Source organism: Alexandromys fortis, unplaced genomic scaffold (genome assembly GCF_014885135.2).
Source record: "Alexandromys fortis isolate MF-2015 unplaced genomic scaffold, M_Fortis_MF-2015_v1.1 scaffold_50, whole genome shotgun sequence".
Classification (NCBI taxonomy): domain Eukaryota; kingdom Metazoa; phylum Chordata; class Mammalia; order Rodentia; family Cricetidae; genus Alexandromys; species Alexandromys fortis.
In genome coordinates this window covers 4122477-4149069 of record NW_026067932.1, presented here as the reverse complement: position 1 = coordinate 4149069, position 26593 = coordinate 4122477, and the positions used below count along the sequence as shown (strand labels likewise).

General features: G+C 41.8%; 1 protein-coding gene across 1 annotated transcript in view; it reads right to left on the bottom strand.

The window, feature by feature from the left end:
• Window positions 1-26593, bottom strand: part of Cfap54 (cilia and flagella associated protein 54) — a 251916-nt gene that overhangs the window by 131409 nt on the left and 93914 nt on the right. Inside the window, exons 28-36 of the mRNA XM_050145787.1 lie at window positions 24301-24418; window positions 21452-21541; window positions 20054-20180; window positions 15703-15820; window positions 14978-15078; window positions 10464-10694; window positions 8082-8224; window positions 5747-5934; window positions 3645-3872 (exon numbers count right to left, since the gene is read on the bottom strand). Coding sequence (XP_050001744.1) covers window positions 3645-3872; window positions 5747-5934; window positions 8082-8224; window positions 10464-10694; window positions 14978-15078; window positions 15703-15820; window positions 20054-20180; window positions 21452-21541; window positions 24301-24418 — 1344 coding nt within the window. The remainder of the gene's footprint in view (window positions 1-3644; window positions 3873-5746; window positions 5935-8081; window positions 8225-10463; window positions 10695-14977; window positions 15079-15702; window positions 15821-20053; window positions 20181-21451; window positions 21542-24300; window positions 24419-26593) is intronic.

The following is a 26593-nucleotide window of genomic DNA, read 5'->3' as shown; positions in this document are numbered from 1 at the left end:
TGGGGTTACTGTTGCTGTGATGAAACACCATAACCAAAAGCAAGCCACATCACTGTTCATTGCTGAAAGAAGCCAGAACATGAACTCAAACAGGGTAGGAGCTGATGCAGAGGCCTTGGGAGAAGTGCTGCTTAAGGACTTGCTCCCCATGGAGATGGTGCAGTGGGCAAAAGTGCACAACCCTCTCCCTTCCCCAGAGAATGAAGACATGAGTCTGAATCCACAGAACCCACATAAACACCAGGGACAGTGGAATCTGTGCTCCAGGACAAGAGGAGAGGTGGTGTGGAAGCTCGTGGGCCAGCTAGCCTGGCATACACAGCCCGAGAGCAAAACAGCAAAGAGACCTTGGCTCAAAGGCAGCAACAGGGATCAGCGTGTGAGGGACTTTGTCCTCCCACCTCCTGATGCACGCTGTGGCACTCACACACCTGCAAACACACATGGATGTATGCACATCACACACAGAGAGAGACAGCATCATACACATAAAAAAACCAGCAAATCCATGAAAATCCCCCTTCAATAACCACACTGAAAACGTTCCCATTTCTTGAAATGAGCCCTGCACAAGGCTCAAACACTGCAAGCTGGGTATGGCTAGAGTCCTTTTTAATCGATGATTCATCTCCCTTTTTAAATTTTCATTTTGTTGTTGAAGAAACCATGTCGCTTCCTGGAGAGCTCCCGAGGGCTTGACTGATGCTGTTGATTGCATTCCTAAGGCTTTCTCTGGAATGTTCCTCTGTCAGCTACATTTGTGGCAACTGTGAGGTCTGAAGGCTTGATCTGATTAGTTTGGAGTTTTTCTGACTGGTGTACTCCAAGTCACTCTTCCTCCACTTAACCCATTCCCCCATGAACTGACAAATCTTGATCCTGTAAGTCCAACAGCCTTTCTTCATTTTCTACCTAAATACCTGCATTCAGGTTCCCCTCAACAGTGATTAGAGGCAGGATAACCCCACAGGGCCCTGGTCCACATTCTGGGTGCCTGCTGCTGCCACTTCCTTAGGGTCCCTTTCAGTTCCACTGCCTACCTTGTCATCTTTCCAAGCTTGTGTGGTCTGCCTTCAGTCTCCATCTGTCCCATTGACAGGCTGCCTTCTTCATGGCAATACCATGGTCTCCCAGGGCTTTTGGCTTGAACGAGCTTCAGCCGGGTGGTGGGTCCTGGAAGCCCCGTTTGCATGTGCAGTGGTTGAGACTGAGTAGTCTCCTCAGTCTCTCTGCACCCTAGACACTGAGACAGAGCTTGCCATTCAGCCAGCCCAGCCACCTGGCTTACTTCAGGGTTTCATTCCACTGTTCACTTTCTAGGCATTGGATTGCTTGGCTTTTCCCTGGCCCTGGGGATCCGAACGCCGGTCTTCACACTTGCATGACAAGCACTTTGCCCACTGAACCATCTTTCCAAAGTCATAAGCTGTCTCTAAATTCTCCTGATCGTCTATTTGCTGTTTAGAATCCTACTGACTTTAGCTTAACTAAGCCTTGGAATATTGTGAAATTACACATTTGTACTTTTGTTTCCTTTCCTATTTCAATACCATAATGTTTCCAATGTGATTTATTCATCCTTTCATGCTGGTATTTTCAATGATATATCACTTGCCAAGTTTTTATTTTCTTTTTTTCAGACATTATTAGTGTTATAAAGCACCTGAATCTTTATCGTATATTTTTTCCTTTTATTGAAAATAGATATTTTTCTCACATACTATATCCTGATTATTGACACTTCTCTTCCCTCAACTCCTCCTAGTTCCTCCCCTTCTCTCCCCTCCCATCCAGATCCACCCGTTTTCCGTCTCTCATTTTTTTAAAAAAAGGGTTTATAAAGGATAATAATAAAATATAAAAAGATAAAACAAAAAGTAACACAATAAAATTGGACAAAACAAATAAACAAACAGAAAGGAAAAGGTCCAAGAGAAGGCACAAGAAATAGAGATTCACTGATTCGCACACTCAGGAAGCTCTTTAAACTATAAGTCATTCTATATATTCAAAGGACATGCATGGGTCAAAAAAGAGAGAATAAATATGTATTACTGTGTATAATACACATAATATGTATAAATATATGAGCATTTAAAATGATTAAATAAAATGAAAAATAGGAAAAAACCTAGCATGACATTGTGAGACAAAGCGCCTCCAAAGATGCCATTGAGTTGGTCTTCAGTTGATTATCTAATGCTGGCGTGCAGCCTACCTAGCCTTAAGAGGGGTTTGTTTCCACACTGAGATTTCCTGGAAGGAAACTAAAATTTATCTGCAAGTGGCTATCAACTGGAGATAGCTTCTGGGTTGGTTAGGGATGGGTGCCTCTCTTCCCTTCTCCTTTCAGCTCTAGGACCCCACCTGGCTCAGACCTGTGCACGGGCCTCAGTCTCTGTGTGTTATGCTTCTTAATGTTCAGATTGTTTCTCTTATGAAGAAACAGATGTGTCTTTTTTCTACCCAAACAATCTGTGCCTTTTAATTATGCTGTTTAGCCAACTTACATTTAATATAGGTATGGCTATGTCTGAGTTAGTTTTAATAGTTGTCTTAGTCAGTGTTCTATTGCTGTGTTCTATTGAAGAAACCCCGTGACCATGACAACTCATATAAAGGAAAACACATCATTGCGGGGACTTGCTTACAGTTTCAGAGGTTTAGTTCTTTATCAGCATGGCAGACATGGTGCTGGTGAAGGAGCTGACAGTTCTACATCTGGATCTGCAGGCAGCAGAAAGAGCAAAACTCTGGACTTGGAATGGGCTTTTTAAAACCTCAAAGCCAATTGCCAGTGACACACCTCTTCCAACAAGACCACGCCTCCTAATCCTTTCAAATAGTGCCACTCCCTATGAACCCATTGGGCCATTTTCATTCAGACCATGACAATATTTGGTTTTCAATTTGTCCTTTGTATGTTTTGGCCCTCTGCTCTTTCTCTCATCCTTCTGGGTTATTATTTAGTCTTACTTTATTAGCTTCTCAGCTATCTTTTTTTGTTGCTATCATCTACACCATGGATTACAGCATACATTCTTAAATGATCATACCTCACTTAAAGTTCATATTGGAACCCTCAGTATAAATAGTTTAATCTTATTTACAAGCTTTGTCTTTCATGATATTGTTATTAGATACTTTCCCTCAAAGTGTTATAATGTTATATCTCAATGTGATTAGGAGTTTGCTAATTTTCAATATGTTTATGGTTTCACATGTTATATTGTTTTTATTTTATTTCCATAATCTAATAATGGTGTGATAGATTTTCAGCAGATACAAGTCTTAGCACCTGGAGAAATAGAATAGGGCCAGATAGACCACTGGGAGAGGGGTAACCTGAGAGGCTTGGCTTCTGCATGGATTAAATACACCTAAATCAATTCATACAGGAGATGAAATTCAGTAAGGATTTCTTTCTCTTCCCTTCAAACAAACTGGATTTTCAGGCTAAGGTATTTTTAATTAACATTAATGCAAGTTATGTGCTGTGAACAAAATTATAATGAGAAGCAAATGAAAAACAGACAAACCAAATGGGAACACAAGAAAAATATCAATTTCTACTTATCCCAAGCTTCGCGATAAAAGATATTTTTAATTGGATACAATAAAAATAATTACCCAAGTGCCCTCACCTTGACGGAATTGGTGCTCTGCAGCCTTATTAACATGTCAATAAGTAGCTCCGCACCCAGGTGGAACGGCAGCACGCAGATGCAGAGAAAGCCATCCTGGCTAATCGGAAAGGTTTTGTAGTTGTCCATGGCCTGCTTCAGTAGTATCTGCAGCTCCTGGACAAAGTTCCAGAATGCCCTACAGCAGTTTTGCAGTAAAGTCCAATAGCCACCACGATAAGCAAGAACCTAAGACAAACATCACAATCAGTACCGCAGAGTTTCAAGCTTTATAGATGGCTGGGAAATTGGACTTTTTATCTGCAAACATCTGCTATGTGCCACTCCCATTCTCAGCACTGTGACATGAGCTGGTCTGAGTCTGTCAACCAGGGAGGCGTGTATATGCTAGTGCTCCAGCCTGAGCTAACCTTCCCATGGTCCTCAATCCACTAAGAAAAAAAGTAAGCTTTGCAAATTCATAGCCAGAATCCCCAAATTCCATTATTATAGGTGCTGTGGATATAGCAGTGAGCAAGGGCAACTGGTCCTCCTTCCTGCTGCTCAAGTTTACAAGAGAAGTCCAACAGTAGGAAGATACACAAGCATGGAATTTCAGGGGGAAATCTATTTTATTTTAAATAAAGCAGGAGTTGGAGAGGTGACTCAGCAGTTAAGGTGCAAGTGATGGCTGCAGAGATGGATCAGGAGGTAAGAATGGTTTCTGTAAGCCGGGCGGTGGTGGCGCACGCCTTTAATCCCAGCACTCGGGAGGCAGAGGCAGGCGGATCTCTGTGAGTTCGAGACCAGCCTGGTCTACAAGAGCTAGTTCCAGGACAGGCTCCAAAACCACAGAGAAACCCTGTCTCGAAAAACCAAAACAACAACAAAAGAATGGTTTCTGTGTAAGCCTGAGGACCTGTGTTCAAATCTCTAGGTGATGGAGGAAGGTCATTGGTTAAGTAATAAAGAAACTGCTTGGCCTCATAGGTTAAACCATAGGTGGGAGGAGTAAACAGAACAGAATGCTGGGAGGAAGAGGAAGTGAGCTCAGAGGCCATGCTCCCCTCTCCCAGGCAGACGCCATGAAGCAAGCTGCCAGGTCAGATAATGCTGAATCTTTCCCGGTAAGACTGATGCTACACAGATTATTAGAGATGTGTTGATCGGGATATGAGAATTAGCCTGTAAGGGCTAGAGTTAATGGGCCAAGCAGTGTTTAAAAGAATACAGTTTGTGTGTTGTTATTTCTGGTGTAAAGCTAGCTGTGAGGGAGCCGGGTGGGACGAAAAGCAGGCCCGCGGCTCCTACAACATCTAGGACCCACATAAAGAGCCAGGCATCGCCACAGAATATGTAGACTGTACCTGTAACCATAGCACTGGGGTACTGGTGGGGTTGCCAGAGGCAGGAGGATCACTGGGGCTTGCTCAAGGTTTAGTGAGAGATTCTATGACAGCATAAAGCACTGAACGACAGAATCATACAGGACAGCAACTGTCCTCACCTGGCCTCTGTATACACACGCCTGCACCCACATGTGCACATATACCACATACACACACACTCACAGGCACTCATGTGTGCACGCGCACGCACACACACACACATGAGAGAGAGAGAGAGAGAGAGAGAGAGAGAGAGAGAGAGAGAGAGAGAGAAGCATTGACATAAATGCACATAAATGGCTGATAAAATTAGGAGGTTTCAGGAAGTTGAGACAAGAGGAGTTTTCACAGCCTGCATCATTAATCTTCCCTTGCGCTAGAGGAAAGAGAGGTTACGGCACCCCACTAGTCACGGCAACACTGGAGACATGCCCAATATTATCACAAAAGAATCCCACTTCCTGCTTGTTGCAGGAAAGCAGTCAAGGTGCACACATCATCACAGGATCCTTGGGGCAACAAGGGTCACCAAGGGGGTTCTGGGTGCAAAGGTGACAGCTAAAAAGATGACCCGCACAGCCAGACAACACATAGCCAGCAAACCTCAAAACTGGCTGAGGCAAAACCTAGCAAGGTGAAGGCTGCATGCAGTAAGTGAACGCATCTCACACATCCAGGTTTAGAGGTGGACCTCACGTCTGGTCCACTGGAGGAAAAAGGAAATGACTGTGTTACCATTGCTCTCCTGGAACACGAGAAGATTTTCATAAAATGATCCAGTCCCCAGTTCAGGGCTCGATCCTTCTCTCTGGCATTAATACAAATGCCAACTTGAGATTCTGATTCAGAAAGTGTATTTGTTTTTATCTTGGAAACATTCTCTTCACTTTTTGAATTCCAAAACGCAGAAAAATCTTCAATATCTGCATTCCAAAAATAAATCACAATGCTGTCAAAAAACATTACCCAGGGGAAAAAAAAGATACAAAGCATAAAACCCTCATTACATTCCAACAAAGATGGTGTATGTTGTGTAATGGTAACACATGACCATGTCACATAAATTTGGAGAAGGAATGGGATAATCAGAGACACAACCAACCAGGGGAGGTTTCTAGAGAAAGGGGCACTTATCAGTTTGAGGTCGGCAGGCATGGCTACCCCCCTGTGGCGAAGCAGAGAAGAACACTTTGGGCTAAGTTGGGGGCCAAGGGAGCAAGGCAATGAAAGGTGTGAACAGGGGTTAGGAAGCATTGTGACAGAGGCCAATGTCCTTCAGTCTTCCCAGTCATCCCCAGGACCTGTGCGCTCTTGAGAGAGTAGCACCGTGGCCACTCATTCCTCTGCTGAGGTGACATCAATCAATCCAGAAGTGTTTTGCCTGCCACTTGTCTCCTCTCCCATATGGTCACTAAACAGTTCAACTCTAATGTCCTGTCTCTGTTGTAAGGAGGGAGATTCTTGTTGTTGCCCAGCCACTCAGCCCCAAAATAATCACACAGGAACGGTATTAATTAAATCACTGCTAGGCCCCTTAGCTCTAGCTTCTTATTGGCTAACTCTTACATATTAATTTAACCCATTTCTATTCATCTGTGTAAGGCCACGAGACTGTAGTTTACCAGCTAAAGTTCTGGCATTTGTCTCTGGTGGGGAGCTACATGGCATCTCTCTAACTCCGCCCTTTCTCCCAGCATACAGCCTAGCTTTCCCCGCCTAGTTCTGTTCTCCCCTGCCATAGGCTCAAAGCAGTTCTTTATTCATTAACCAATAAAAGCAACACAGAGACAGAAGGACTTCCCACACCATTTCTCCAATATCACAGTGGGTTGAAGCTAGAGACAAGGCATATATGTTGATTGATTTATAATAAATAAATAAATAAATAAATAAATAAATAAATAAATAAATCAGATGTTATGTCCCTGGAATTTCATACGTTATATGATATATGGGAACAGATCTGCACCTAGAAGAATCCAAAGCACGTTGAATACCTCACTGGGAACCAATACTACCAAGGCAATTTAACTAGCTACTGAGCACCCTGATCAGCAAGAAAGTCCACCTTGCTTAAACGACAGCATTAAAGGATCTGAGAGAGGGCTCAGAGGTCAGGAGCACTAACTCCTCTTCCAGAGAACCTGGGCTCAATTTTTAGCCCCACACGGAGGTTTACAATCACCTGCCACTCCAGTCCCGGGGGATGAAATCCCCTCTTTGGGCCTCCACTGGCATTATACATACACATGGTGCACATCCATACATGCAGCATCATATTTTAATGCCAGAATGAAAATATGCATACATGAATTTTTAATAGTATCAAGATACTAGAAACACGTTTTTATTTGTGAAATAGGTAGAAGTCAAGATAGAAAAACCTGCTGGTTAAAAATAGTCTTCCAGGCTCTATCATCTTTACAGACAAGGGTTTAAAATTAACCAAATTTGATAGGCAAGAGTCAGTGCAGCATCCAGATAGAAAGACCTCTATGCCTGTTATGTCTCCACCACCCAGAACTGTACAAACTGGACCCAAAACAGGTCTTCCTGTCCTGCAAGCATAATATTATTTCATTTTCCTTGAAGTGGACTTTCACAGAAGGTACAAAAGGGAGCCTGTAGGGCAACAGTGGACTGTCTCAAGTACAACATCAGCTACCAAGACTGTATTTGTGCCTGTCAATATCAGGCCACTGATAGAATCTATTTGAAAAGTGACTTTCACTAAGATATCTTACCTGCTAGCAAGTCTTTCTCTAGCTTGAGCAGCCAGAGTTTGTCAAATACTTAGCAAAAGAGAATTATATTTGCCGAGTGTTCAAAATGATTTATGGTGGAACATTAAATACTTACTTGTTAAAGTCACGCAAAGTGATTAACTTGTTAAAGTCACACAAAGTGATTACCAAAACTCACCAACACAACTAAACTGCTGGGCTTTTAGAAATGACATGTCTCTCTTTCCACAAGCACGTATGTGTGTGTGTGATATTCTTATATTTATGTTAGTGAATAAAAACTTAGAGGCAATTAATACAGCTGTCAATAAGCACACTTTCTTTACCTGTGGGTTGGTTGGTCTTCTTTTTTTTAGAGGCCATCAGGACATCCAGCATTGCTTGGTAGCTGTCTACAGTCAGCTTTGTGGTTGGTAATATTATTCCACAATGGTACAGTGAGAAGAGATTAGGGTCACATGATCGGAAACTGTAAAGGGAGCCAAAAATAAATTGTATCTCTATATAAATAATATACATAATATATAAATATATATAATGTCATATATAAATTCATATGTATGATGAAAAACAACATAAGCAGCTAACCAAAACTAAACTCTCTTAAATACAGCCAGTTTTTATTTTTAAACCATTAGTAGTTATGATTTTAGACCATAAATTCTCTTGGCAGGTAATCAGCCCTCAGCACCTTACCACACACTGTAGAGATTATATAATGTAACTATATTGTTAGGCACTTACTGTACCATTCCTTAAAAGGATTCTTGAAGATGAGAATAAGGTCTCTACTTGCTTTGAGTTCAACAGCAATAATTTATGTTGGGCTGGAGCGCCAGCTCTGTGGTAGACCAGTTGCCTAATAAGTATAATGCCCTGGCTTTAATCGTTACTAGTGCAATAAATAAAGACTACTAAAATAATAAAATCACACAATTTAAGTACAATTCAGTGAAGATACCTCCTGCTCAGAATATGTCCATAACCATTTTTCTTTTCCCCCCTTTTTGTCAAAAATAAAAAGGCTTTAACTAATATAAGAAAACTATATACAATAAGTACAATGACTATATACAGGCAATAAATACATCAACACTGTCTAGCACAATAAATACATCAACAAAGTCTGAGCACTATGCAATCTTACAAATAGAAATGCCAAGCACCCACTAATAATGGTAATAAAATCAAAGCTGGCAGCAGCAAATCACCCCCAGCCTAACTTTCACCACTGACTGCTTTCTTGTGTTGCCATCAGGCAAAGTTGATGACACATGATAAGGAAACTTGAAGAAGCCATCTTGGTATGCAGAGGATACCAAGCAACCCTGTCTCAATACTGCAATGGACCGTGCTACCAAGCCTACGATCGCTTCTTTGACCCTGGACTCACCCTGTGGCCTAGGCTATTGCCATCCTCCCTCCCTAGCCCCAGTACTATAACTGTAGCCATCATGCCCAGCTGGCTGACCACTTGAATGTAGCGATTTTGCAAAGGTTAGTCTTCCAAGGGTTCTAACGGAACTTCTGGAGAAACCAAAGAAGGGGCCAAGTTCATCTGTGATCCGAGGCTGCATTTCTTTGCCTCACTGGATTACTGAAATAAACAACCTTCTTAGTTCACATCCGCTCTCCAGTCTTTCCTCCAGCCAACCCATTTCGTGTGTAGCCAAGAACACTCCTTGTTAAAAAATCCTTAATAATCTCCTGCCATATGAGACACAAAGCTCAAATGAACACAAACTGAAAACCCTTCATGGCTTGGTACCCACTGACATTCCTATTTCTCACCACCTCTTTGAGATGCCCTAGATTCTCGTCAGACGATTTGGGATTCTTGTCCTGTTTCCCACCTGGACTCTTGACTTATGCTATTCCAACTACCAAGAATGCCTACTTCTCTGGCTGGTTACTTCTAAACCTTGCCATCCATCAACATCCAGGGATACCATCTCCTCGAACTCCTTCCTATAAAGTCAAGTCAAAAGAAAGCCACCAAGTTGTAACAAAGAATTTAAATGTGCTTGACCATCTACCAACAAATAGAGTTATGTATGGGTGCTTATCAACACTATCAGGCATAGATAAATAGATATAGATATAGATATAGATGTAGATGTAGATATAGACATATAGATTGTCTGTCTTTACATACTCATGGCATTTAGCTCACAGCCCTGCATGGAAGAGTTCTTTGGCAAGCATCTTTTGGATGGAAGACTTTTTATCACCTTTGCAACAGATATCTAGCATTCCTTAGTATAATCCTCTATTTTTATCTACCTCAGTACTTAGCCAAAGGTACAGAATAAAATCTGAAATTGCCTGCTAAATTCATGACACAAATACCACATTAAAAATCTTATCACTTAAAAAAGAAAAAAGAAAAGAAAATCTGATTTCTGTTTTTGCAGGCTTCAAATATACCTCTGAATGAAAGTAATGGTGACATGATGCCTGCTAATATCAACACTGTTATGGAGTTACCCTTGCACTAGAAGCTATACAATAAGCTTATTCGAAAGGTTGGCAAATGAGCACCACATGAGCCATGACTGAGCATTTGTTTGGCAAAGAAACCATTATAACAAAATGGAAAATACAGTACACCGTCCTGGAAACATTGCTAAATTGACACCTCGGGCATTCAAGTGCATAGTTCCTGTTCATGATATAAACGGGGTGGACTTCCCAGTATCATTCCATACCTGACATTAGAATGCGAAGAGCTGAACCTCATCTTCGTGCGCTCGGCCAGCTTCAGTAAAAACAAGTGGAAGTGTGCACTAGCCAGATACAGGTTCATCTGTGCTCTCCAAGGGAGCTCTTCAAGAAGTATTTGGTGAAACCGCTTTCTTTTGACATAATTTAATATTATGGGATTCAAGTTATCTGTCAGGCTTCGGTATGCCATTTTTTTAACATCCGTTCTTTTGTTTCTGCCAAGGGAAAAAGATGGTTTGAGTTATACAAAAAATTAAAAATTTTTAAATAAACACTAAATAAAGAAAAATTATTCCAGCTGGGAGGTGGTGTCACACACTTTTAATCCTAGCACTTGGGCAGCAGAGGCAGGTGCTGTCTGAGTTCAAAGGCCAGCCTGGCCAACAGAGCAAGTTACAGGACAGACAAGGCTACACAGAGAAACCCTGTTTCAAAAAACTTTAAAAAAAATAAAAATTAAAAAAAAAGAAGGAGGAGGAAAAGGAAGAAGGAGGGTTCCAATTTGTACAGAATATACCATGACATCACTTGATTATCCTTGTGCAAATGTTTGGCTCATTTATCATTTCCTCAGTTCTCAAAATAGAAAATAGTGTGGCAGAAAGGCTGCAAGGGGAAGCACAGGGGACAGGGACACTACTTAATTGCCTTCAAGAGTCTCTTACATTTCAGTTCAGACAAGGGCTTTGTTTTTCCATAATCAAAAGGCCACTGGGATTACACAGCTATGCAATGTTCCTATTGATCAGTTTTTTTTTTCAATATAAACAACAACTTCATTTTTCTACATCCATCCTTAAGGGGAAAAAAAACAATGGAGCAAGATTTTGCCTAACATTAGTTAGACTCTACAGGAAATAAAATTTCAATCAAATGTAGAAGAAATAACCTCCAAAATGAACAAATTCAATACACTAAGAGGGGAAAATATCCAACCTGTATTTAATAGTTCATAATTGAGTCTGATTTTGATTTCAGAGAGTGGATCTCACTATGTAGCCCAGGCTAGCTTTGACCTCTCCACCCTCCTGCCTCTGCCTTCAAAGCATTATAATGGTTCAAGTTTTTTAATTTGTTTATCATTGGTGTTTTGTCACGGGTTTCAGGTACCCTGGAACTAGAATAACAAACATGTGAGACAGGTTCTCTGGAAGAGCAGTCAGTGCTCTTAAGCACTGAGCCTCCTCTCCAGCCTGACAGTTCAAATTTTTAAAAGATAGCATACATTTAATCTTTTCAAAGATCATTCCTATAGATCACTTGGTAAACTGTTTGCTATGCAGTCACAAAGGCATGAGTCTGGATTCCCAGAATCCACACTGAAAGATGGCTGTGGTGGCACACAGCTGTAATTCCAACATGGGAGGTGGTGACAGCCAACCAGTCTAGCTAATCAGCAAGCTCCAAACCCAGTGAGACCGTGACTCAAAAACTGAAGTAAGGAGCAATTGAGGAAGACCCTCAATGTCAACCTCTGACCCTCTAATGGAGGATCAGGACAAAATATCTCATGTACGCACACCCAAAAAAAAAAAACTATCCAAGTAGCTTAACTATGTTTATAACTAGTTGTTTATGGGCATCACTTTGTTTCTTCAAAACAGTCTATTTTGTACAGCATCTAATAACCTTGTCCCATTGGTCAGCACCATTCTTTGTGACATACATTTAAAAGGTTAACAAATACACACATACACAGATACACACACACTAGTGATAGATAGATAGATAGATAGATAGATAGATAGATAGATAGATAGATAGATAGATAGATAGATAGATAGATAGATAGATAGATAGATAGATAGATAGGCAGGCATGCATGCAGGGAGACAGACAGAAAGATAGATGGTAAACAGGTATGTAGGCAGATGGATGGATAAACAGACAGACAGAAATCAGGTCCAACCAGGGCAGGTCAAAATATCCTGCCCTATCACAGTCCCTCTAATCAAGATCAGCAAAATCACCATCACCTGTGAATCTATTAGAAATTACTGTTTTCTGTCTGCACCTGTTTTAGATGCCTAGGGTTCAGCCAGACCTCCTATCTCTGTTCATTAAGGCCTCCAGGCTATCCTGTTTCAAGCTGCATTGTTGATAATGGAGAGTTTGTGCTTCCTAAGATATGTTCTGAATCTGAATCAACACACCGCGTGCACACACACACACACACAAATAATAGGGAAAGGAGGAATAAACAGAGGGAGGAAGACAAATATTAGAATTATCAGATAGCTGCAGAATGAAGAAGGAATGAATGCATTTTTTAAATTAGAACAATCATTTTCCTTTCTGCATTTTTATACATACTTGGTATCAGTTGCCATCTCATACCTGCCTCTTTCCCGACTCTCCCTGCCCCCCACTGTACCCTTCAACCCCAGTAATTCCCTTTTCAACTTTTCTATTACATGTGCCCAATACCCTCCCCACCCTCTTCCTGTAAGCCCCCCTTTCTCCTCTCTTGGACACCTTTCTACTGTCATGACCTCTACCTACACTTCCCTCTGATACACACACTTGACATTATTGTTCAGTTCTGAATATATGAATTTTGGTTAACAAAGGTCCTTTAAGTCAGGCTTCTGGGCTTTCTGTTGTTGTAATAGGTTACTTTTTCTACCAAAACCATGAATCTTTTAAATGATTATTCTGAAAATTTCAAGTGTTGTTGTCAAAACAAAATGAATCCTGTCATTGTATGGGGGGGCAGTTCTCCTCAAGAGCTAAAGAGAGCCCACAGGACCTCCACTAGAAGACAAGAGTCCAGGAAGTGAGCAGGAGGACAGGGCACATCCTGCAGTGCAGACAAGCCAGTTCACAAGTGCACAAAGTAGAGAGCGCAACCTAATATTGAATTGCACCCTAACAACGAGACCTATCACCATGGTGGTGATGGCCACACATGTCCTACAGAACTAAACATATATACAGAGAGAGACATGTATGGATTCACATAAAGTTGCTATATTCTAAAGAAAGTCATTGGATTGTTTGTGATACTCTAAGGAGTCACAGTCCCTTGGAAACTAGGTAAAGAGCTTCTCAGGTCTGTCTCTTAAAATGCATACAAATCTTCAATTATCTGAAAAAAGTATCTTAATGTACATGTTATAAGAATGTCCATATCACAGGATTTTCGATATTATACTTGAGGTCTTAGCCTGTCAGTAACGAAAAAAAGAAACCAGAGGCTTAAACACTAGAGAAGAATGAATCAGACCTTTGGACCATCCACACAGACAGACCTGAGCCCAGGAGTAAAGGATCAAGCCATGTAAACCATCTAAATACCAGGATTCTAGTATATCTCTATTCAAAGACTATCAGAATTCAGAAAGTAATTTTAAAATCCATGCAAAAATAGTGCTTTATATATCAACACATCTGGGGAAAAACCACCCAATGTATCAAAAAAATTACAAGATCTTTAGATGCAGTCTGTCTTCTACAAGAAAGATGTGGCGTTGCAAAGAAACCAAACAAAATTTCCCGAGCTGGCATATATATTCAATTCTCCTTTCAAATTCACAATAGAATTCTTCCTGTTACACAGCAAGCTAGTGTGAACTATTTCGGAGAAGATTATTCAAGACCTGAGTGAAGGAAAACAACACTGAAGGGATGGTTCCTATCAGACAGTAAGTTTCCTTGAGAGCCAAAGTAATTACAATAGCAGGTTACTGATTCAGAAAACAGGTAAACAGATTCATGGGACAGAGAAGAGGTCCCAAAACTAAATCCATGAATAGTCAGTAAATAACAAAGGTGTCAGTTAGATAACAGATGACCCAACAGATGGCGCCATCTAAAAGAGACTGTCATTTAGGGGGAAATATGGCTCATCATTTGAGGGCACTGGTTGATCCTCCAGAGGACCCGGGTTCAGTTCCCAGCACCTCCCCCATGGCACTCAGCCGTCTGTGACTCTAGTTTCAGTGTCCCCTCTTCCTACCTTCATGGGCACTGCACACACATGGTGCACACACATATGTGAGGGCAAAACACTCATATGCATGAAATAAAAATAAATTTCTTTTTAAACTTCTGTCCTCTGAAGATAAAAAGCCATTTGTAACTTGCTCTGGACTCCTGGTGGCCACCAGCGGCTCTGTAGCCAACACTCCACAGGATAGCCTATTCATAGCTGTCTCTGATTTGTGTAGGTTACTGCACTTCTAGCATTTGTAAGTGCCTTGAAAACACTGATGTTTTCCCGCTGTTGCTGCTTGACACGTTCAGACATTTACATAATGAACTTCAGCCATTTGGTCCTGCATGACCTCTCTCGTCTCCCTCCCCCTCCCACTAGAGTTGTTTTCTTCAATCCCCCCCCCCATACACACACACTTTCACGTCTTCTTTGTGAGTGCAACCCACTGGGTTTGATTATTGCATCATATCTGGTCTCCCCTCCCCCGTATATCCCCAATACCCAAATCAGTGCCCAGCAGGGAGTAAGCATCACGTAATAATGCTGACAATTCATCGATACCTTTCCTGCTCCGACAGTTCAAAAATGGAGGGATTCTTGAAAAAGAAATCTTTGAGAGTTTCCTTTTTCTTCCTTTTTCTGCGTTGTAGCCCGTCTATGCTCTTCATGGAAAAGAGAATAGATGTTACAAGTCAAAACTGGAACATAAAGGGATTACCTCCCCACAATGTGATGCTTATCTTCTGACCTTGAAACATACTGGCTTTCCTACATCCTTTAATGAAAACCACTATCAGGGGGCTGGAGAGATGGTCCAGCAGTAGAGGTCAAAGGTCACTTGCTGATCTTTCAGAGGACCTGAGTTTGATTCCCAGCATCCACATGTTGGCTCACAATCATCTCTAACGCCAGTTCGGGGGACCTTAGGCCCTCATCTGGCCTCTGTGGGCACCGGGTGCATACATGGAACACAGAAATATATGCAGAGAAAATGCCCATACATGTAAAAGTAAATAAGTAGCTATAAAAAGTAAAAAGATCCTTTAGACAAAAATATCTGATTATGAGAACATCTATATGGTTATTTAAGAACTTATTTTAAGTTTATTAAATTTATTTAACTTTATTAAGAACTTATAAAATTATGCCTACTGGTATTTCTTTCTCTTTCATATTCTAACAAGATATAATCAACAATCTCTAGATATATATTATCTTCAATGTTATCAATATATTAGTAATATATTTATTAATCTTCATTCATTTTATTAATTATTAAAACTTACTCTTACAATCTCGATGACTATGGCTTTATACGTCTTGGGAGACAACTTGGCTGCCTTCTTACAAAAGAGGGCGTCCTTGCATCTTAACCGTTTTACTCCAATGAGGGACTCATTTCTCCTAATCCACACACAAAAAGAAAAAGTCAAAAATAGGCAGAAGCTGGAGGTGACAAGAATCTCAGAGTCCTAAATCTCTAATTAACGCTGTCACTGAAACTGTGAAGAAGGAGGGTGCCCAGACAGCCTGCTCCGTGCTTCACTTGGGTGAGGACCCCTGGGCATGAAGGGCAGCTGGCCTCTTAACAGGACACTGTCATTCACACTGAAAACTTGTGACGAGGGCGGGTGTCCACAGGGGAAAAGGAAGAGCTGAAAGTAGGGCATAGGTGGATGGGACTGGACTGAAAATGATCTACAGCTACTTCCCTCCACTATCAAGACAAAAGCCACATCACAGTGGCTCCAGACAAACTGTCCTGCCTCTGATCTGCTTCAGTCTTTTGAGTTCCCTCCTGCAGGAACTCCCAACCACCACTGCCATTGGCTAAACCTTCTTCCAGGTCCCCTCAGGGGCACTCAGCCTAGTTTTCCTGGCATGGCTTCCGGCAGATCTTTTCTCCAGATACCGTCCTCTCAGGATCTTGCGACTGACAACTGTCAGCTAGTTTTCCTAAAATGCATGCATTTTTCTGAAATTTCTAATTCTTGCTACAAAAACAAAATCCTGTTCTAACATGATGAATGGAAACCAAAAACTTGAATGAAATGCAAAGCTACAAGGTTAAGACAATGACTGAATGAGTCTTGATAACTAGTTCCTGGTTTAGAAAACACTATGATCAAAACATACTTTTGTTTATAGTGATGGTTGACATCATACTACAGTTTGTATACTATAAGTTCTCTGTGTGTGTGTGTGACTGTTGTGTGTGCACATGTGTTTAAATGAGCAGCTATGCTGACGTGGTGGCCAGAGGGTAACATGTGATATTCCGATCTGATCTTTCAGACTCCCCGCTACTCCCCTGTGATAGCATTTCTCTCTGAACCTAGGGATGGCTATTTTGACTAATGCTGGTTGTCAGTTATGTCCCCACCACCCACGGTACTAGAGCTGTGTCTGTACTAGAGGTGCTCTCATGCATCTCTATCCTGAAAGTATTCGCATCCCCTCACTTTAGTCTTTGTGAAGACGATCATGGACCCTCTGGTTGGATGGGCTCCCACGCAGCCACAGCAATTCTGACAATACCCCCAGTTATTTAGGCAGACATTTCATCCAGCCAAGCTGGTGTTTGGAGCAGCGACTGCTGGGAACATGGGGACTCCTTCACTTCCAAGCTGCACCCTTAAACTGGTATTTCTCCTCTCACAGTACCGAACGGTCAAGGTGGAGGTGGCTGTGTCATTGCAGGAAGAGGTGGGAGGGAGAGGAGGTCAAAGATGAGTGCTCTCCATCATCGTCTGTGCACAGCACAACCCTCATCCATCACACATGTGGAATTCCTCCACTCCTGCAACCCTGCAGCTCTGTGCAGCTCTGAGGGCTTTCTATATTATTATGGTGTGTTTGGGTAAATCATATTCTCAAATTGTTATGTCCTCAACATTAACATTTATTTTGTGACTTTTACATTTTTTGTTTACTTTTATTAATATCTGTCTCCAACAAGTAAGTCTCAATGGTGTTCTGCCTATTATTTCACAAGCAGGACTTTTTCATCTTTACTGGACAGTCTGATCCTCTTTCATTGTTCTTTTTCAAAGACCATTCATGATTCTAGACCATTCTACAATTTACCTGAAAGAATCCATATTGAAATTGTAATAAACCAACAAAGAAGTTTTAAGATAATAGAAACCTTTACAAAATTGTGTCTGACTAGAAAGTGAGGTACCAACTCTTAATTTTATATATATCATGTAAAATACATACATATGTCTTATGTAAAATTATGCTTGGTCTCTTCTTCATAATAGTCAAGACTCCCACATAATCTCTAGTCAATTCAGTCATGTACTCTGTAAAAACTGGATTTTTTTCATTAAACTTTCAAGTTCATACAGGAAAGTTATTGATTTTGCATCTAACTATGAAACAGGGTTTTTTTTTTGCTAATTATCTTTAGATTAAGCTAAAAGAAACAATTACTTGCCAGTGTCTCCATTTAGAGTATTTCACTGTGGAATCCACTTAACAAACGTTTTTAATTCTCCGTGTTGTGGTAAGCATAAAGACTCTACTTCCAATTTCTTAACAAAATGGCAAGAACTTTCAGAACAATGCTAATTGTCAGAAGATAAAATAGCTTTCCTAGTTTAGGGTTTAATTTAATAGAAAATCATCTGATTTTCATTTTACAAGAAGAATCACTGAATTTACCACATAAGTTTTAGAGAACACTTAATGGCTCCTTTAACTAGCAATGATAATTACATTTTCCTGTCTCCTACTCAATCTTTATTTTAAGGCTGAGCTCACATACTAGCATTTACCTTGGACTTCTGCCTCTATATACTGCTCAGTACACTTGATCTGTACTTTTTCTATTTGTTTACTCCCTGAACTGGGCTTGAGGGGGAAGCTGTATGCTAAAGGAAAAGTGCTCATTCAATTCTTTGAAATATAAAACAACTGTCCTGGACAAATCTTGGCTAGCCGAATGTTTCTGCCGCTTTTCTCAGTTGTATAAATTTTTCCAGATAATCATGACTTTCAGCTAGATTTTAAAGTATATTTTCTTTTCCCATGACCTGTGTTTCTCCTTTAATATTATGCCTCATGGAATTTTTTAAAATTTTTATTCTTATTCCTAAAGAATGATCCTTTGTGGCAACTGAACTGACTTAAAGCCAACTTGCAATTGATTCATTTCTGCTTTTATTTTTTTCTTATGCCTTTCTTCAATTCGCTTTTTTAATTTCTTGACTTTAATGAGAACTCCTTTCAGCTCATCTTTCCTTCTCAGCAGCAGAAGATTCTCAGGCTAAGGATGTGTCCTCAGCTGCTGCTCTGGTTGCCTCTCATAGGCTGGGTTCTTGTTATCATTAGCCTCCTAGAAGCTTTAATTCTTGTTGATTTAAAAAGATATCTTGATTCTCTACAGGTTGGAAATATAAATTTATCCTATTAATTATGTACATACGTTTGTATCTTTCCTCTTTAGGTCTGTCATTATCCACCCCAAATTGGTGAAGATATCCAAAATCATGTCCTTGACCTGAGTTTACACAACTACCACTAAGTCCGCTGCACTGCTCAGTCTCCAGTCTCAGGTATTTGTGATGCTGCTATCATAGTGCTCATGACTCCCTTCACCCTGTTCACCTTCTAGAAGAGTTACTGCTATCATCATTACCATCATCATTGTCATTATCATCATCACCACCATCCTCATCATCACCATCATCACCACCATCCTCATCATCACCATCACCACCATCATCATCATCACCATCATTATACCATTTTCATCATCATCATCATCATCATTATCATCATCATCATCATAATCATCATCATTTATTACTGACTTTCATGGTCCTTTCAACTTGCCCAATCACTGAAAACAACTACTTTTCACAAGTCTTACCTGTTTTTCAACTGAATACAGCTTTATAATTCTGACCACTTTTCTGATTGCCACAGCCGCTTACACTCAATAGAATCACAGTCTCCTCCATCTTTTCAAAATATTATACTCATATATCCCATGTTCTGGCTTTCATAAATGAGGTGCCTATTTTAGAAAGAATGCTTCTGTGTGGGCTCTCTCCTCTTTTGGTGCCATTTTTAAAATAAACCTCACATTACTTGCTGTTATTTTTACTCAGATGGAACAGATAGGTTTATACTCCATGATGACAGACGAGGGATCTGAACACACGTTTGATGTATCTGGCATTGTTTATAACTGGCAAGGGACGTTACAATTTTCTTTCAGAGTAAAGACAATCTTTCCACCTTAGGAAATAGAGGGGCAGATTCAAGCCATTTTACTCCTAAGAACTTCACAATGAAACCTCCAAGGAATGGCTCTTCTCATTAAGACAGAATCGTGAACACATGACGCATGTGCAGAGCAAGTGCGAAGCTGAATTCTCAACCTTCCACGAGAAGGAGCTACAGACTAAGGAGATGCCGTTACTCATACTGGTCAATGGAAATAGACTGGTCTGTTTGTTGTTGGTGATGGGACTGTGCTCTGGTCTGGGCTCTTAGTTCAGTTACATCAATGTTTTAAAAGTTAGTCAGTCGGTTACCCACGGAAACACAAACCCTCTCCGTCTATCAGCTCAGCTGCATTTACCCCACTCTCTTTTCCATCTGCAGAACTAGCATCACAAGTACCTTCCCAAGAAGTCAAACACTGGAGCCGCTGTCTCCACCACGAGTTGAAACTTTTCATCGTTCATACATTTGAGCATAACTTGTGTAAAGAATTCAAGGAATCTCGGTCTTTGCTTAAATTTCATGACTACGGAAACAAGAAGGTCATTGGAGAGTTACCAGTGTCCCCTGGCAATGGGTGCCAAAAGGCTCCTAGGGCCAACCATCTTTAGTCACAGCAGGCACACTGACTGATGGGCTTTTGGATTTCCCACATATTTATTTCATTTTTAAATAAAATATAATTATACCATTTCTCCCCTCCCTCTCCTATCTCCATGGAATGGAGGGGGCTCCATTATCTATCAAAATCATGCCATCCTTTTTTAAATTATGTCTGTTCACAGACAGACAGACACATACATACACACAGCAATAGTTTTATGTAAGTACAACCTAGTGAGTCTGTATAGTGCTGATATATGTACATGATTTTAGGACTATTTGGTATTGAAAAACCAACTATACTCACAGATGAATGCAGCTCTCACCCCTTATCAAAGAAGCCTCCTTTGGCAGCAGATGGAGATCATTATAGAAAGTCACAACTGGTCAAAACGCAGAGAACAGCTAGCCATAGGTACCCGACCCAGCTGATATATCTATGCCAAAGCCCCTACACTAAAGGCTCAGAGAACGTTGTGGAAAGCAGGGTAGAAAGAGTGTAAGAGCAAAAGACCAGGAAGTCTGTGGTGACACTGTGTCTTCCAGGTATGGCATGGAAGTCACGACACTACCTCAGTCTGCACAATGACAGCACCAATCAACATCCACGAAGGGTGAGGGGAATCTTACGGGGTGGAGGCCCCATCCCTAGATGGAGACCTACAGGCAGCTAATGGCTCCTAAGAAGGGGAGGATTGCTCTTCTCCAGGATGAGCCCCGCATTGGTTAGATTTCTCGCTTGTGAGCACTGAAGGAGAACCTGTGGGATGCGCTGCTGCTTTATTTCAATAGCCACTCGTATTTCACAACCCAATATTTGGTTTATTCTACAAAAAAAAACCTCACTATTAAGAGCAACTTAACTGAAACTGCTTGTGATGGATGGCTGTCTGAAGGAAGTGCCGGTCACATCTCATCCTGATCTGAACCACCTGTCACTCAGAGCCAAACAGAAAACCGCATCTCTTCAGAGCTGAATTCTTAAAGCGAGGACCGCATTTCCCAGGGCCCTTCTTTTTGTCGGCTGCATAATGACACCCTTCACTTCAAAGCCACTTGGGGAGGCTCTGCCTTCCCAGATGTCAAGTCGCCTGTTTAGGCTTCTCAGAGGCTGCACTATTCTCAATGTGTGATGATACCGAGCAGACAACAGAAGCAGCCTGCCTGTGGCCACGGCCACGTTCCATCACTCACCTTCCTTCATGGAGCCTTTCACTGTCCAGTTCAAAACCACAGGGTAAAGAAAGATGGGATCCTCTGCTCCAGAGAGTTCAGTGAAGGTGACTAGGGTAAAAAACATTAGTCAATTCCGGTTTCTATTTGGATCACAACAACCAAAACATACACATCTTTTGGAGAGAGTTTTTAAAAACAGAGGAAACACTCAACTAAATACTAAAGCATGAGCCTTAAAATATCAAATATATCATATTTCGGAGTGTGAGAAAAGATCAATAATCTACTTTCCTTCCCATTAAAATGTAGGGAAGCCCCCATCAGACCTAGCAGGCATATTAAGCCCATCTGAAGGGACATTATCAGCACAGAACACCAAGTTCTCAGCACAAAGGAGATTTACTTATGCCAGAAGGACAAAGGGCAGGGAATAAGGGACAAAGACAAAAGACAGAGGATGAGGAACAAGGGAGGGGGCAGGGGCATTTGTCCTCTCTGGAGAGAGAGGAGACAGGGGTGGCCCAGAGTGAAATGTGGTTTATAAAGGTAAAGCAGGAAGCCCTGTAGGGTGAAGGGTTTAGTTTTTATTGGCATGGTAATTAGGGCAGCTAAAGGAGACATAATAAATACTCTGCTAGCTGGACCTTGGTGGTGAGTCTCAGGAATGAGTCCGGCAGAAGTGTCCAAAGAAGGGAATGGACCTTGGTGGTTGGTTTCTGGAATATAATCTAACCTTTTTTAGGAAGGCAGAGAGAATGGGGGCGAGGGACAAGGCCTGCCAGAGCCATGTATGCCATGCTAGAGTCCCTTCACCGTCCTTAATGACGTCACTCCAAAGCCACAATGCAGCACAGCCACCAGAACCAGACTGTCTGTGTCAAGTTCCATGTTCTTGGTGTTAAGACAAGGACTCAGTATGTAGCCCAGGCTGGCCTGGAGTCTGTGGTCCCCCTGCCTCAGCCTCCTGAGTGCCGTGACTACAGGGTGTATGTACCAGCCTGTCCAGCTCTGCTTTAAGGTCTAACATTGACACTTTTGAACTATGAAATTTGGTGGGCAGGGGTGAGGTACTTAGAATCTCTGCCTCAGTTTTCTTGCCTTTAAAAGAGAGCAATTTCCTTATGTGGTTGTTATAGAGAATTTGTATGATTTTTTATAATGCATTTAGAATAGTATCTCACACATAGGAGACACTTCCCAAAAACATTTTTATGGTTACTGAACTTATTGTGTAGCTAGTAATAATTTTATTTCTTTAATAAAAGTTTTGTCTATATGAGAATAAAAAATTCACATTTTAGAACACTTTAAATTTTAAGAAATTATATTTTTATGTTTGTGATTAAATGATTACAGCTTTCCATAAACTAGGTTTACTAGTTTATAAGAACAACACAGCATTAGGCTCAATTCAAAACTTTAGCTCAATTCAAAACCTAAACACTACCACCAATAGGTTAGCTTCCCAGTCAGTTACCAAGATATGGATGGTGTGTTCTGTTCCTATGAGCAGAGCCCAGGGATGCCAGCCCACATCTTCAGGACCTAGGACAGAGACACTCCTACTGCTCTGGTTGGTCTCATGTCAACTTGACAGTGTAGAAAAAAGGTCCAGTTTCCTTATTTAGTGATTGATGGGGGAGGATCTAGCCCACTGTAGTTAACAACATCCTGTACTGGTAGTCCTAGGTTCTACACAAAACCAAGTTAAGCCAGTAAGCAGCTCCTGCCTCCAGGTTCCTTCCCTGTTTTAGTTCTTGTCCTAACTTCCTCTGAGGTTGAACATTGTTATGGAATAATCCTCTTGTACACTGTAAAGATTTGCCATTCAACTTGGTTTAATAAGATGCTGATTAGCTAGTAGCCAGGCAGAAAGTATAGGTGGGGCTGCCAAACTAAGATGATGGGATGAAGAAGGGCAGAGTTGCCAGCTAGACACAGGAGATAAATGTGCCATGCGATCAAAGGTGCTGCCATGTGGCAGAGTATAGATAAGAAATATGGGTTAACTTAAAGTGTAAGAGCTATCTAGTAATAAGACTGAGCTATTGACCAAGCATTTATAAGTAATATTAAGCCTCTGAGTCAATTATCTGGGAAGTGGCCACAGGGTATTTGGTAGAGTAGTATATTATTTGTGTTTTAATAAATAAAACTTGCCAGAAGATCAGAGAGTAAAACAGCCACACTAGTCAATCATACAGACCTGGCAATGGTACACACATCTTTAATCCCAGCAGCCATGCTAGCTCTCCATAGAGGCCAAGCGGTGGTGGTGCACAGGAATTCGCTTTTTTTCAGTCTGAAGATTTCATAGAGGTAACAGTTCTCTAGTGGCTGGCTGTTTTGCTTGTCTGATCTTCAGGTTGAACCCAATATCTGTCTCTGGGCTTTAATTATTCATGCTACAATTTGGGAACAGTAGGACGGGAGAGGAACATCTGACTATAGAAGGTCGATATGGACATGTAAGCCCAATAATAATAAGCCCTTTCCTTCCCAATTTCTTTGATCATGGGGTTTTATCACAGTGACAATAACCCAAACTAAGACACCTCAAAGAACTATCTGCACCAAAAAAACAAGAGTGCCAAGGTTGTAAAAACCTACTCTAAAGCTGAAAGACACAGGCCCAAGTCCAAGCCAACCATGCGAACCTAAGTAAGTCCCTTATCTTCATGAGCGCACCTGTAGAAGACAGTGGGCTCTTACTAACAAAGTGTTGTAAGGATTAATGGTATAATGTAGACACACCGTATAATCCTTAAAGGGTTTACCAAATACTAATCTCATCTTAATTCTTTCAACAAAACAGTTTCTCGTTTCAAGAAACAATGCAAAACAGATACAAGAGGGGAAAACATTACATTGCTTTGTGAGTTTGAGTAGATGTGTCTCCAACAAGGCCAGCTGTTCGTTTATCTTTTCCGGCAGCAGCACCTGCTGCGGCTTCTTGGTTCTGGAAGTTTTCTTAGAACAAGTACCCTAGAAATATTGGCAAATGTCAAAATGTATTTTAACATGTTAGGGAAGTTATCATTTTTGGAAAACCTGTGTTATGTTGTTTCCCCCTTTCCTGTTTAGTAGGTGATGTGTGAGGCTAAGCAACAATAATTAGCAATTTACAGCAGCTGATACTGTCTTCTAGCTGGACGTGCTAAGAGGTTCATGGACAGAACCAAACTGCTCCCGCTTCCCCTCCTTCCTCCCAGGATCTCCCCTTCTAGAACATGCACTCTTATTAGTGGTGCTGGCTGCTATAGCTAACGCGCGTGCGTGCGTGCGTGCGTGCGTGTGTGTGTGTGTGTGTGTGTGTGTGTGTGTGTGTGTGTTGAAAAAGTGTCTTCTGCAGCCCAGGCTGACCTCAAACCACTAAGTAGCCAAGGTCGACTTTGAACCCCTACTCTTCCTTCCTCCGCTGCTCCGGTGCTGGGATCAGTGCAGGCTCTGCCATAGCCAGTTTAGGAAGCGCTAGAGATCAAACTCGGGGCTTCTGGCATGCCAGGCCAGCAGTCCGCCTACTGAGCTACATCCAGTCCCTGCCCTCTTCCCAATGTAGCTGTCACCTCCAAAAACCCTCAAAATGAAATCTCCAGCCAGCCCCCTGGAGGGATCCTTTTCTTCCTTTCTGTTCTTGTTTCCCCAGAAGGATCTCCTTTACAACCCAGCTAATTGCTTCTACCGCTCTGCTTTTCACAAAAAACTTAACAAGATCAGTAATTAGCAGATTAAGGACTGGCCTGTGTGTGCCCAGGCTCCCCACCATGTTTTCTCTGTCTGAGACTGAGAACTGACCCGCACTGTCTCCTGTTATCACAAACAAAACCTTCTAAGCCTCTTTATTCATCCACGAGGTCTTTAGTGGCTCTAGTGAGTTCCTCCTCTGACAAATTAACAGATCCTACAACCTTAGTCAGTGGGAAGTGTCACAACCTCCTGCTGAACCAGGGGCTCCAAGGAAAGAGGGGTGAGACCCAAGGGCACACAGCCTTTACTCAAGGCCTGGATGACACAGGGCACTAGCGGGTAGAGTAAGCAGCTGGTTTGAAAACAACAGATTCAAACTGCCTCCAGTTTAATCTAATGTTCCTCGAGGCAAAACAAGCCCCACATCCTGCCCTCCCAAAAGATGCCACAGCTTAAAATTCCTCTCCCCAGGATGCTTGGGACCCTACCAGGCAACAAATCACCTTGCTTTCTCTCTCAGGGAGGTTGGAGCCAATTTGGGAGAGGTAAGAGGTCCTTCCTGGTGTGTCTCAGAAAACCAGTAGGCCAAGAAACATCTCAAAGCCTGACCCACAAACATATGCGGCCTACATCATTTCAATAAAAAGCAATAAAGTCTTAAGTCCCTCTAAGACCCTTGCTTATGAAGCACACATTGAAGATTCGTCTTAAAATTAGCAGCATCATAAAGACAGGAGTCGAGGAATCACTGATGTTCATAGATCTACTTTGGAGATGAGATTAGAAGGTTCAGCGACATGTTCAACCCCTTCAGTGATACACACAGAACTGTTAAACCTGTAGTTAAATTGTCAGCCCTACCTGCCCAAGGACCAGGTGACATCCTGGGATTCTGGGAATTGTAGTTCCTGGAAACTAACAACAAAGCTTCATGGGAAAGTACATTGGTCTATGGGTTTTGCCCTTCTAAGCCACGCCAACATGTGCATTCTGGCCCATTCAGCTGGAAAGGTTTCCAGGTGATGGACCTGACCAAGATGGAATTTGGTCAGTATTTAACATTTTAATAAAAGCTTGCTTTAATTTGGCCAAGACGGTGAAACTGGTATTTCTGGCAAATTTCACAACTAGAAAGAACAAAGCATCTTTAACTCAAAAGAGGCATTATGGTTTACGAGACACTCAAGCAGCAAGGAGATCCGGTCCAGGCACCAGGAGAGACATCACTGGGGTGAGTGAGTTTCTGACCACGGCAGCAGCCCGGGACAGGGAACTCAGACACCCCTCCTACACTTCCTGGTCATCCTCAGGGGCTACTCTGCCCGATACCTCCTCTCTCTTCCTATCCCACCCAGCTTGCATCCACAACCCTCTCCGCCCCCTCCGTCTGACCCCCTTCCCTCTTTGACCACATAACATCTCCCAGCCCAGCCTGTTCGGGCTCTAGGACCGAATCCGAATCGGCAGGGCAAA